Below are 14,460 nucleotides of genomic sequence, written 5' to 3' on the forward strand. Positions count from 1 at the left end.
TATTCCTATTGTTACAAGATGTTTAGCTTTTGTTATATAAAGACATCAGCAAAAAATACAACGGGCTTATAAATTCTCAGTCATGTTACCTGAAACAAAACTGAGTATTAAATTATAAGATTGTAAATTATGAGATTTTAACATAGGATTTCATAGCACTCCACAATCATACTACCGAAGCAGGAACTGTGATAAGCCACACTTACAAGATCTCCATGTTGCTCAGCCCCCAAAAAGCTCCATCCATAAGTTTTGTTACTCCATTTCTTTGCATTTTCAGAGACTTCAGAGCACCGAGCCCTTGGAATGTGAGCCCATCTACGTTTTTAATCTTGTTCCGGTTCAGTTCACTGCATTGGATAGAATAGTTAAACAGCTTATACGACAAAATTCTGGAGGTGGTAATAAAATGTGACATTACTACAATATAGTTAAACTAGCCTGTATTAAATTACACAGAAGGTTTTAAATTTCTAAACATTTTTATTGAGAAGAATTCGGATTTATTAGCAGGGAGTGAATTTCCTCCTGAAATGTGTGGTATATTTTTGGAATAGTGAAATATTGAAACTAGACTACGCCTTAATTTCTAAAACGCTTATCAACTCAGTGTATTTGTTTTTAGATTATCCAGAGTGAGTAGACTGAATATTATGTTAAAACATGAAGTCTATTCAGGGGCAGGGCTTATTCTGCTTACAAAAGTTGGTTACTCTCTTTCACGGTTCTTTTTCTGTTTAATGCTTTCTCTTCAAGGCAGTCATTTTCAACCTTGGTTGCACACTGAAATCACCTGGAGAGTTTTAAAAATTACCAAAGCCTGGATCTTACCCCCAGAGATTCTAATATAATTGGTCTAGGGTGTGGCCTGGACATTGGGATTTTTTTATATTTTTATTTTTTAATTTTTTTTAAAGAAAGATTTTATTTATTTATTTGACAGAGAGAGAGAAAGCGAGAGCAGGAACACAAGCAGGGGAAGTGGGAGAGGGAGAAGCAGGCTCCCTGCTGAGCCAGGAGCCCGATGCAGGGCTCGATCCCAGGACCCTGGGATCATGACCTGAGCCGAAGGCAGACGCTTAACCGAATGAGCCACCCAGGCGCCCACACTGGGATTTTTAAAAGCTCCCCAGTGCCTATAATGTGAAGCCAAGTTTGAAAACCACTATATTGTAGGAGCCTGTTCACAGATCGTTCCACCACTATTAACGAGACAGCTCTTTGCAGCCACTTAAGCTATAGAGCCTCCTGGAGTTGTTGGTATTATTTTCATAAACCACAGCTGTTGGGCGTCACCATGATTTCGCCAGTGCCACAATGATGCCTTTGTATGGAGATCGTTCAGTGACGACACTGTTCCTTCCTTCAGTAACAATCGAACCTGCCCTGTCAGGCAGGAGTTTGCACTAGGTGACTGTGAAGGCTCTTTCCGATTCAGAAATTCGGCCACTCTAGTTCTCGAAGGGAAGAGAGCCACAGCCTTGCTTCTAAACTCCTTCGGTCACGTTGTGGATTTTAGGCAACAGACACCAAGGGTTCAGAGAAGATGAAGAAACACTGTCTAAGAGGATATCTTACTTACAGGTGTTGCAGTTGGGGCAGTTTAAACATCTTGGGTGGGATAGCTGAGATTCGGTTCCGGTTCAGTTTCAACACCAGGAGTGTGTTAGCCAGATTGTCAAAATACCCAGGTTCCATTAAAGTGACTCGGTTGCTGTTGAGATACCTGTTAAAAGTTTGAAGATGAGCTTCTCCTTCTGGCTCTTTGGAAAGTTAAAACACATATACTCTCTGTATTATAATCTCCAGAGAACCTAACCATCATTTGTATGAACGGACACTTAAAAATTAAGTCTTTGGGTCCTTTTGGACCAACGTTGACTACGATTCACACATACTGCTAAGGAAAGAGTGACTGGAATATTTGAAAGGTATAAAAATTTGTTACAGATGCTTATCCAATTTTTATAAAATTCACTTATTAATGAAACAAAGAGTGGTTTAATGTTTTAAAGAAGCACTTTTAATTCCACATAGTTTTTCTAATAAAGGATGCCTAATTTTTTGTAATCCAAAAGTGCAACAACAGAATAAAGACTGTGGTTATTTGGGTTTATAGCAAATTACATGTCAATAAGAAAGTTACGTTGCTGATACACCAGCAGTTAAAAAAAAAAAGGCAGATTTTGTTACATCTTAAAGTTGATTTTTTATTATTATGACATGGTATTTTCATCATAGGTGAGTATTTTTGTTAAAGAAGACTTGACTTACAGATATTTGAGTTGTAGAGGCGGAAGGGGAGTTTTAAGCTCTGTAATGTTATTGCTGCTCAGGTCCAAAGTTTCGAGGGATTGAAATTGTTTCAGATGTTCAGGTAATATTTCAACAATTCTGTTTCCAGCTCTTGAATTTAAGGATAGCACAGGTGACAGGGTTAATAATAATACAACAATCTGAAAGGTGAGAAATATTTTCTATTCCTAATCTGTTCTTCAGAAATATGGAAAACTACAGTTCTAAAACTGTACTTTTAAAAGTTAAACAGCAATTCTTATGTCACTTTAATTTCACCTTAAATAGTAAATCATATTAGAAGGTATGAAAGCACTCCTATATAAATCTGGGTGTGTTTAACAGCTGTGGCTATCCAAACGCTAAGCACCTAAAAACTGTCTGATTTTTATCTTTTTTTTTGGTTACCAGTTCATCTTCCTTATTATTTTATTAAATGGTATATAAATTGACTAACACTGAGTTGGCGTTCCAGGCACTGATGTGTTAGTTCCCTATTCTTTTTCTTGATTCCTGAGCTATTTCTAATTCTTCTCCTGAACAGTACCCATACGACAGGTACCAATGAACTTAAAATACTCATCAGATTGGTTTTTTCTTTTTTTAAGCCATGCTAGAGAGCTCTCTTTTTCTTCAAGAAATAGCAAGTTTCAATGTATTGCCATAGTCTTCGAAACCAGTGGATATGCTCCAGGGCTTTGAATATTATAAAGGTTATTATGTAAAAGCACACCAGTCTAAATAATCTCTATTTAATTAGATTAATAGTTTGACATTAACAGTCTTAAACACCAGACCATGATGACCAATATGGTAGCCACATGTAGCACTTTAAATTAAAATTAAAGGTTAAAATTCAGTTCCTTAATCACAGTAGCCAAATTTCAGGTTCTCAACACCCATATGTGCTTGGTGGCTGTCAAATGGGTCAGTGCACATACAGAACATTTCATCACTGAAAGTTCCATTGGTGAGCCCTATACTACACCACAGATGAAAAACAAAACAAAACAAAAGAGGCCAAGTCAAATCTCTTAAAAGGTCAACAGTACAACAGCTTTCAAGGGGAAATTCAACACTAAATGACAATCTTGCTAGAAAACAGGAATCAAACTGATGTGCAAGCCATCTTATTTGTCATATTAGATCAGGGAGCCTGGACTTTTTTTTTTTTTTAAAGATTTTATTTATTTTTGACAGAGAGAGAGAGCACAAGCAGGGGGAACAGCAGAGAGAGCGGGAGAAGCAGACTCCCTGCTGGAACAGGGAGCCCGATGCGGGGCTCGATCCCAGGACCCTGAGATCATGACCTGAGCCGAAGGCAGACACTTAACTGTCTGAGCCACCCAGGTGCCCCAGGGAGCCTGGACTTTTTAGACCATCATTTGGCAGGGGAAAACAACATGTCAACGTAGGAAGGCCAGGATGAAAACAAACTCCACTTACAAAGAAGGTCTCTTTACAACCCACGGAACAATGAAAGAATCTGAAGGCTCTAGGCAGAACTCTATACATGATATGTCACACACTGCTATTTTTATACATAGTCTATGGGTAAGCCTCATTTAATGGGAAAACTTAGGAAATACATCTCATGTGTGTATCTTTCTACCAATACCGTATTTCTATAGTGCTTTGAGAGTTTCATTATAACACATAGGCCTCTCACCATCTCAGAAGGTCCTTGAGTTCAGAGTACCTTCTCTGCCATACTCTGAGCTCCTCTGAAGTAGGGGGATAGGTCTCTACCCCTCTGTCCTGGACTGCGCATGAAACCTAAGAATGTTGAGAACATCTCAAATGTCAAGCTGAGGCTAAGCATTGTTCATACAGTATGCCATTTAATCACAGAAATGTTTCTCTAGTAGAGATATTATAGATAATTGTAAAATTAGGAAACCAGAGCTTTTAACCTATGAGGCCATAGTGGTCCCAAAGCAATTGCTGAAGGCTAGTTTCATAGAATACACTGTCAAACATATTTTGGCAATTAAGTTCTTATGTGGAGATGCACCCTCAGAAAGGGCCACAACTTCTCACCCTTGCAGAAATGCTGAACTTCTGGTTTCAAACTAATGTGGGAATCAACACTGGCTCATGGAGCCATCACCATGCCAACACTAAGGATGCCCTGGAAACAGGGTCTCCCCAGTCTTGCTTGCACCCCAGGAAGACAACCCAGGGGTGTGCATATGTTTGCCATCCACCAGAGAAGAAGACCAACTTCCTGAATACGTGCCAATGTCAGGTGCTGATTTCCCCACAGGAAAGAACAATAAGGGGAGAAAACAAGTTGGACCTTTTCTATTTAAACAACAACAAACAAAACTTCTCAAAACATTGTTAAAATCCTCCATATGTTACTTTTAAGGACTGCAGGGAATCATGTGTTTTGATCCAGGTCATCAGGGAATCTAACTCTTCACTCTGAAGTTATCCTATACAAGGTAACAGGCATAGGTGATAGATGTTAAAAGCTGAATTTGTCTGTGATTACAGTAAGGTTAAAAAAAAGGGGGGGTAACAGTCCTATTTACAAGTAACAAGTATCAAGCCCCTTAGTCTCCCATAAAGTCTTACAGACTTTGTTTAGAGTCAAGTCAGCCATGACCTCTGATTTTGACCATTTCCCACATCTGGATTTGCCAGTGTATAAACTCCTTGATCTAGTTGTGAGGTACAGGGGAATGCAAGCGAGACAATTAGTCAATTTCTAGATCCCGGAGATGGATTTAGTCCAAGAGACAAGCCACAGGGCCTTAGGGTCAGGGTGTGTGGGTTAAACAAGACCACACTTTAGGGGACAAAAATGTTCTCTTAAACACATAACCCAAGTGTTTGCATTACCAGGATGTCCTCCCATAAACAGCAGAGTAACCCTGAAATGCTCCCCTCTCTCCAACGCCGCCCCCCCCGCCCCCGTCCCTAGTCACTGCCTCCCATCAAACTCTGCATCTGGTTTTGGCTCCCCGGGCTGTCTGAGGCTAGGACAGCCACACTTAACATTTAACAACACAAAGAAAGGGCTCAGCTATAGATTTTTGCAATAAATGGAACAAACTGGTTTTTTGTGGGAGGGAGAGGGAGACCCACAGGTGTCTATCACGTTGGTCAAATAAGGCTACGAGTTAGATAACAGGCCATACAATCTTTGGTTTATGTGTTCATTTGTTTATTAAGTAATTATGAACAAGGTATTAAAACTGCCAATTACTTGAGTGACGAATAAAATTTTCCTTGCAGTTAAAGTATGCTCCAGCCAAAGCCAGCAATTTCCTGAACTGCACACTTCCTAAATTGCAGTGTGAAAGTGCTCAGTTACAGATGGAGCGTGCACAGTGCCCTCTTTGTCAGCCCTGCTTCCTCCACAAAAATCCCTTACAACTGCCAGGATAATAGTCCCTGTATCACAGAATTTTAACTCTGTGCTAATGGAACTGAATTAAATCCAAATACCAGCTTCATATTAGCTCTCAGACTAACTGAGAAATAACCACCTGATATGTCCCAGTTTAAACAAAACAAACTTGCTCTATATCATGCAAGAGTTTTTAAAAAAGGAGACAACTCCATTAAAACTAGATTGAAAAATCTTTTTAATCACCTAAAACCCTCAAAATAAACATAATTCTAATAGAGTTGGTCATGAATAGCCGCTTCTAAAAGACAAAGATTCAATTCAACTCCAGCTTTAATTTTTCTCCAAATATGGATAAATGCCAAAACTGATGAACACACTGAAAGCATTGCGGTTAATTAATATTTTTGGCAGGATGTGCAATGCTTTAAGAAAACAAACAAACTGTGTGAATACCTTTTTCCATGACTTGATGTGGAAGTACCATCTTTCCATTGTTCAAAAATCACAGTATGTAAGTTGTGTAAGTATTGGAAGGCATTGCAACCTTGTGCAAATCCACCTCAAAAGGACAGCGAACATTTTGGTCATCTGTGTCTGTTGACAGTACAAGGTGTTCCAGGGTCAAATCATTGCCGAGGTCAAGTAGAATTAGTCCCTTGTGGACACACAGACAGCTGGGGGCTTGGTCTGTGGGAGCACAGACGGTTCCCTCAGGCATCCAAGAGGCAGGAAAAACAGGAGTCCCAGGTAGTTCACTCAGCCTTCGCTTCTCAGGCTCAACCATAATGGTTTCACTTTGCTGCTAATTTCCCCTTTCAACCCACTTTGCCAGATACCTTTAAAAGGCAGAGCCAAACAGAGCCTGCCATTTTCTTCCAGTGGTATTTGCTCGGAGAGTGCTGGAGATCTAATGAAGAACAAGATGGATACGGTCCCTGACCTCACGGAGCTTACGTTCTAGCAGGGAGAAGAGGCCAGCAGATGGAAGTGGTCACCACGGCGATAAGCGCCATGCTAAGGCGGCAGTGGAAGAAAGAACAGCCTCCCAAAAAAGTGGTGGGAGGGGTCAGCAAAACTTCCCATGGCAAGGAGACAGGCTAGTGTTCCAAGCAGAAGCAAGTGTGTGGACGGGAAGGCTCCCCTTTGAGGAAATGGAAGAAAGCCTTGATGGCTGGAGTAGAGAGTTCATGGGTGAAGACTGGGGAGAGATGAAGTCCAAGAGTGAGGTAGCTGAGAGGAGAGGAATGTAGGTCAAGTGGGACCCTGTAAACCTCGCAGACATTGGGCCTTTATCTTGGGGGAGCAGGGCAGATTTCAGATACGAGGTGACAATATCAGACACACATTTTAGAAAGTGCGCTCTGGCAGTAGTGGGTAGAAACACTGGTGGGGGACAGGCATGACCAGGTGCAGGAGCACCACCAGCAGGTGCAGAGGACCAATGACAGTATGCTGGGATAACAATGACCTTCTGCCTAGCGATCCACTTTGGGGGTGAAGCACCACTCTGCATCTGGTTCCCCAGAGCACAGGCTGTGCTTTTCTCGCTGCTTGACACAGAGGCTCAGGTTTCCAGCTCTGCAGCCTCTGGACGCTGGAACCCAGTTCGGCACTACTAGAGTTCCCATCCACTCTCCATTACTGCTTCTGTGTGTGTTGCTGACGTGGAAGGCCTTCTAAAGCATGCAGTGCAGACTGGGATCCCAGCTGGCTCAGGTGTGAGATGCTACTGACCATTTTAATGTCTGTAGTCACTGGGAAAATGGACAAGTGTGTTATTCCCATATATAAGATTGTGCTCATTTGTTCTGATCCTCTGAACGCCTGCACTGAATGTAAACCCAGACTAAATTATAACAGTAAAATAAAAGTTATGAAGTTAGTGACATGATCACTTGGTAAGATGATGATTGGTTTTACTTTCTGACTCACTCCTATCTCCACAAAGCCTAAGAGTCTCAAAAGAATTTCATGGACCCTTAAGTGGATATAAACGGTGTCAGTTTACTTCCAGAGTCTAAAAGGAGAATGGAATATTCTTTGTGAGAAACCAGAATACCGGGTTTTTCACATCGGAATTCCTGAACCAATTAAACTGCAGCCTCTTGATGAATAAGAAATATCTGTCAATAGTTTCAACTGTCTCCTACCTATTATAGATGTTAACAGGCAGCTTAAAGCTTTGCCACTGAGATGTGTGAAGAAAGATGTGTAATCTTAGCTATGTAAGAGAAGGTTATGTGCATGTGGCATTGACCTTTTAGAGAAGGTGTACACAGTGAAGCTTACTTTGAAACCATTTTTTATATGTTGCAATGCCCTCTCTTCTTAGAATGCATCACTCTAGCCACACCCCTTGAGTCCAATTCAGTCAGTGGAGCTAACAAATGGCTGAAGCTGTGGTCATTCTACACAGCCATAGAGAAAGCATATTAACTGTATTGACTGGGACAGTCAGCTTGGCCCCAAGGAAATACTGATTTCTATATACAACCTGCAAGCAAACACGTTAGCACCCATTTATAAAAGAATTACAAGTTGTTAAAGAAAACACTACATTTTTGCAAATACATTAAAAAAAAAAAAAAAAGGTCACTTACATTTCCAACAATAACTTCTTCGTCCCCCAACAAAATGCTTCCTTGAAAACCACCTTGGCTGGAATAACTAAAACCCGATAATGTTAGGCTTCTTTTAACAGACAGACTTGGCAAGCAAAAGAACCTCTCCCATGCAGATAAAAATAAACTGTCTCTGCTCATCTTTTTTCTAAAAAGATAATTAAGAAGTTTCATTAAAAGAACACATGTTCAGACTGGTCCACTGGCACTGTGGCATCAAAGAGTAAAGCCAACTGAGGGAACTTTTGCAAGGAGAAAGATTCTTGATTAAGAACTAATGATACTAAGGGCGCCTGGGTGGCTCAGTCGGTTAAGCGTCTGTCTTCGGCTCAGGTCATGATCCCGGAGTCCTGGGATCGAGTCCCGCGTCGGGCTCCCTGCTCGGCGGGGAGTCTGCTTCTCCCTCTGCCTCTCCCCCCTTTCATGCACTCTCTCTTTCTCTCTCTCAAATAAAATAAAAAATCTTTAAAAAAAAAAAAAAAAAAAAAAGAACTAATGATACTAAGCAGCAAATGGGCCACTGTAAGGAGCAAAGAGTCCGTTCCTTCAGCTAAAAGCCAGGTCAACATAAAATATAATTGCCCTTTGGATCAAGAACATGAGTAAAGATGGCCATAATATTTTAATACAGATACCCTACAACCATCAGGGCCATATTTATGTGCCAATTATAATACATGTTAAAAATGAAAAAAGCAAGAGGGGTCAAAAGCCCATTTTCACCACGTAGAAAACAACACTTTTGGATCCCCAAGTGTGAATTCAATTTAGTTCTTTATGTAAACAGAAATTTAAGGGTGAATCCCTTAAAATTTAAGATGCCAAAGATACTTACTAAACAAATATTTTAATCTGAAATAATTTAATTATGTACAATAAAAATTAACTGTGACCAGTGCTTCATCCAGAAATTCTAGATCAAGCTTTAGAATGGCTGGTAAGGGTTTATCCGAAGCGTGGTTCAAGATGCATATGTACATCAGAAAATGGTACAACCATTACAGCTACTGGCCAAAAAAAAGGTAAAACTCCATTCCAGACATTAACCGGCCAGTTAAAAGTAGGATCTTGTTGAAAGAGCAATTCCAATCACAGTTCCCTAGCAAGGGGATTTTGATTCTCTTCTTGGTTGTATTTTGATTTACTAGACTTTCTGGACCTTGATTTTCTCACCTGTCAAGCAAGGGGACATTGAATGGAATGATCTCAGGCACGCCTAAGGAGCTGTGATTCTGGATTTGGATGACAAGCCCTGCAGAAGACCAGATTTGCTACAAAGGTTCAGGCAACCATTATGTAGAAAATGGAGCATCTTGCAGAACCCGGCCTTGCTCTGGGGGGACTTCACCTCTGTTGGAAGTCCCACTGCCTGGCTGCCCATCTTCATCCTTGGTTTCCTCCCTCATTTTCCTGGAGCATATCCTCCACTAGCTTTCCAAGAAACCATAAGCAGAGGTACGTCCCTCAATGTTTGGAAATGTCTTTATAGGACTGACAGTTTGAGTGCATATAGAATTTAGAAGCCATTCTCCCTTGGGATTTTGAAGACACTGTTTTACTCTATCCATAGCACTCATGGAAGTACTGACTGAGGAGCCAGAGGCCATTCTGATTCTCTAGTCAGTTGCATCAGAGCCGGGGGGCGGGGGCTTCTCTTCCAGCAGGTTAGATGGAGCCTGAGAATCTGCATTTCTACCAAATTGCCAGGTGACGCAGATGTCGCTGGCAGCACAACGAGGAGAACCACCGTCAACCCCTACAGGTGACCTGTGTTGTGTTCTATTTTTTTTCCGCCTCTCAGAGCTTTTCTTTACTCCTGATATTCTGAAACTGTCCAGTAACGTCTCCAGTGTAGGTCCTGTTTCAATTGCTGGCACTCAGTAGGGCCCTTCAACCTAGAGACGTGTGTTTCTCAGTTCTGGGATATTTTTTTTGTATGTCTGATAATATCCTCGCTTCTAGTTCCACAGACGTCTCTGTGGAATTCCAATTAGATAGGTGTTAGACTTCTGCCTGATCTTCATATTTTCTCATTTTTTCCTCTCCCATTTTCCATCCCTTTGTTTTTGGTTCTTCTTTTGGAGAAAGTTTTCAACTTTCTTCCAACACTTCTATTACCTTTTAAAGCATCTGTTATATTTTTAACTTCCAAGAGTTCATCCTTATTTTCTCAATATTCCTTATTATTATTACTACTAATGATTTACCATTCTTTACTTGTTTTATGGATATCGCACCTCTTTTCTTTCTGCACCTATTAGGTTGTTCAGAGGTTCCCTTTTCCTTCCACTGTCTCTGGTTCTCTTTTCCCATTTATTTCAGACACTCATTTATTTTTTTAATTTTAGAGAGGGGGAGAAGAGGAGTGGAGGACAGAGGGAGAGAGAGAATCTTAAGCAGGCTCCATGCCCAGTGTGGAGCCTGACGTGGGGCTTGATCTCTCAACCCTGAGATCATGACCTAAGCTGAAATCAAGAGTCGGATGCTTAACTGACTGAGCCACTCAGGCACCCCGCAGACACTTGATCTTATTCGAAACTTCTACAGAAGTCTGGTGATCACTGGGCTAACCATTCATATTTAATAAAAAGCACTCAAAAGCTTACTGAGGACTGTGTGTGGAATAGACTTGTTGACTAGCAAGTCTCACCACAGATGGCAGAGAGGGGACCTATTTCATGATGGGATCTCTACATGTCTTATTGCTCCAATCTTCCAATCTCTGGTCTGGTGGGTCTAAGCATGACTGCTAATATCTGGGAGGGCTCACAGGTAAACAAGCTGGGGCAAGAGAGTGTCATCCTCAGTGTTCAGATAAGATTTAACTTCTCTGATTGCAGAATATGCTACCCTCAATCCCCACCCCTTCCTTGCCCAGCTGGGCTTGTGTCCCAAATTCTAGACACTGTTTCAACTCTCCAGAGGGTAACTTCTAGTCTTCTGCCTATGACAGTCACTAGGATTTGAGTTTTGGAGGATGAGCATGGAGGAGAAACCTGGAGGTCTCATTGCTTCTTATAAAAGAGTTAACCTTTCCCCCATTTTTAGCCCTACTCTGCACCCCTACCCTTATAGGCTTTGAATTTCTGAACTCAGAATGATTCTGCAGAAAAAACAATCTGCTGCTTTTGGGATCCACTCCATTTTCTCTCTTTTAAATCAGTTGCAATTTGTCCATTTGCTTGCAAAATTTTTATGACATTTCTTATTTGGACTGTCTTCTTTCCTATTTTATCTTTGTTCCTGTCTGTGTGCATTTTTTTTAGACCTTACTTCCATTTTAAGGGAGTTTTAAGAAAGAGCAGAGTGAAATGAATACATCAGTCCACTATGTTAATAGGAAGTCTTCAATAGAAATCCAATCAATGAATAAAAACAGCTTTTCTCTAAAAAGTAAAATAAACCACAAAACCTTCCCTCAAAAGAGCTACTATAATTTTTTACCCCAAAATTCACCCAACTTAAACTTTGTATATTTTAATGAAAAATTAGCCTATATATAGGATTTTCCTTTAAGATGACAGTACAAACCAGAAAACATGACATTATTATTCTGAACCTCAAATTAAACAGTTCTCATATAGAAGATTAATTCTGTATATGAACACATCAGGTTAAATTAATGTTGTTTTATTTTCTGATATGGTTCACAGACCAATGGACTAAGAACATCACATTTAACCAAGTATTTAAATTGTTCTTGTGAATAAAACATAGATAATATGGTGATGATGATCAAAAAGGCAAGCGAGCTCATATCCCTTATCTTTATCCGTAGATTGATAACAAACTTTTAAAGGAAGTTGCTAAGATACAAATCACTGTACAAAATCTGATGCATTACTATAAGCTAATAATGAAGCAGCAAAAAAAGAAATTAAGAAAACAATCCCATTTACAATTGCACCAGAAATAATAAAATACCTAGGAATAAATTAACCAAAGAGTTGAAAGAACTATACTCTGAAAATCATAAAACACTGACGAAAGAAATTGAAGACAACACAAAGACATGGAAAGAAATTCTCAGCTCATGGACTGGAAAAACAAATATTGTTAAAATATCTATACTATTGGTTTAATATTACCCTCCTGAAAATACCAACAGCATTTTTCACAGAACTAGAGCAAACAATCCTAAAATTTATATGGAACTACAAAGACCCTGAATAGCCAAAGCAATCTTAAAAAAGGAAAACAAAACTAGAGGTATCACAATCCCAGAGTTCAAGATATACTACAAAGCTATAGTCATCAAAACAGTGTGGTACTGGCCCAAAAACAGACACATAGATCAATGGAACTGAACAGAAAGCCCAGAAATAAGCCCCAATTATATGGTCAATTAATCTTCAAAAAAGGAGGTAAGTATAAGCAATAGGAAAAAGATGGTCTCTTCAACAAATGGTTTTGGGAAAACTGGACAGATGACATGCAAAAGAATGAAACTGGACCACTTTCTTATACCATACACAAAAATAAATTCAAAATGGATTAAAGATCTAAATGAGAGACCTGAAACCGTAAAAATCCTAGAACACAGGCAGTAATTCTCTGACACCGACCACAGCAACATCTATATGGGTCTCCTGAGGCAAGGGAAGTAGCAGCAAAAATAAACTATTGGGACTACATGAAAAATAAAAGGCTTCTGCACAGGGGAGGAAACAACGCAATTAAAAGACAACCTACTGAATGGGAGAAGGTATTTGCAAACAACATATCTGATAAAGGATTAGTATCCAAAATATATCAACAACTTATATAACTCAACATCCAAAAACCAAATGATCCAATTAAAAAATGAGCAGAAGACATGAACAGACATTTCTCCAAAGAAGACATCCGGATGGCCAACAGACACATGAAAAGATGCTCAACATCACTGATCATCAGGAAATGCAAATCAAAACTACAACGAGTTATCATCTCACACCTGTCAGAATGGCTAAAATCAGAAACACAAGAAACAAGTGCTGGTGAGGATGAGGCGAAAAAGGAACCCTTGTGCACTGTTGGTTGGAATGCACACTAGGCAGCCACTATGGAAAGCAGTATGGAGGTTCCAAAAAAAGTTAAAAATAGAGCTACCCTACAATCCAGTAATTAATCATACTACTGGATATTTACCCAAAGAATATGTAAACACTAATTCAAAGGGATACACGCACTCCTATTTATTGCAGCATTATTTACTATAGCCAAACTACGGAAGCAGCCCAAATGTCCATCGATAGATGGATAATGGTGTGTGTACACACACACACACACACACACACACACACACACACACACACTGGAATATTACTCAGCCATAAAAAAGAATGAAATTTTGCCATTTGCAATGACATGGATGGAGCTAGAGAGTATTATGCTAAGGGAAATAAGTCAGTCAGAGAAAGACAAATACCATAATTTAACTCATATGTGGAATTTAAGAAATAAAACAAATGAGCAAAGGAAAAAAAGAAAGAGACACAAACCAAGAAACAGATTCGTAACTACAGAGAGCAAACTGCTGGTTACCAGAGGGGAGGTGGGTGGGGGAAGGGTAAATAGGTGATGGGGATTAAAAGTACACTTATCTTGATGTGTATTGGGTAATATGGAACTGCTGAATCACTAAATTGTACACATGAAACTAATATAACACTGTGCTAACTACGCTGGAATTAAAATAAAAAATAAGAAAAGAAGAGGAAGCTGCTAGTGGGTGTGTCTGTGTCTGATTGTGGCCCTTGTGCTAGGCATGGACAGCGGTGGGCATAATCAAGTGCAAATGTCACAGAACTAACATGCCTAGCCAGCTCATCTATTCCATGAATCAGGATCTCAAACCTCTCGATGTACTAAAATGATGGTCTAGGAGCAACCAGAGAAATTAAGTTGGGATAAGGCAGTGTTTTGAATTTTTAATCAGTCATTTTTAAAAGGTCTAAGTGAAAGCAATTCTTATGAAAATGACAATAGACCTGGGGAGTTTGGCTGACCACAGCTCAACAGGAGCCAATAATACAACACGGTCCTTAAAGGCTAACATAATTTTAAGCTTCATTAATGTCTAGTATTCTGGTGAACAGGCATGGTCCCACCACGTTTTTTTTAAATTTAAATTCAATTTAGTTAACATATAGTGTATTATTAGTTTCAGGGGCAGAATTCAGTGATTCATCAGTTGCATGT

The 14,460-nt window shown here is 39.8% G+C and overlaps 1 protein-coding gene across 2 annotated transcripts in view; it reads right to left on the reverse strand.

The window, feature by feature from the left end:
* Window positions 1-14,460, reverse strand: part of LRIG3 (leucine rich repeats and immunoglobulin like domains 3) — a 47,452-nt gene that overhangs the window by 16,361 nt on the left and 16,631 nt on the right. For both annotated transcript variants that reach the window (XM_081821970.1, XM_081821971.1), the window contains exons 4-6: window positions 2,275-2,406; window positions 1,583-1,726; window positions 207-350 (exon numbers count right to left, since the gene is read on the reverse strand). In XM_081821970.1, coding sequence (XP_081678096.1) covers window positions 207-350; window positions 1,583-1,726; window positions 2,275-2,406 — 420 coding nt within the window. The remainder of the gene's footprint in view (window positions 1-206; window positions 351-1,582; window positions 1,727-2,274; window positions 2,407-14,460) is intronic.

Source organism: Leptonychotes weddellii, chromosome 5, assembly GCF_054177405.1.
Source record: "Leptonychotes weddellii isolate Sample4059 chromosome 5, ASM5417740v2, whole genome shotgun sequence".
NCBI classification, from domain to species: domain Eukaryota; kingdom Metazoa; phylum Chordata; class Mammalia; order Carnivora; family Phocidae; genus Leptonychotes; species Leptonychotes weddellii.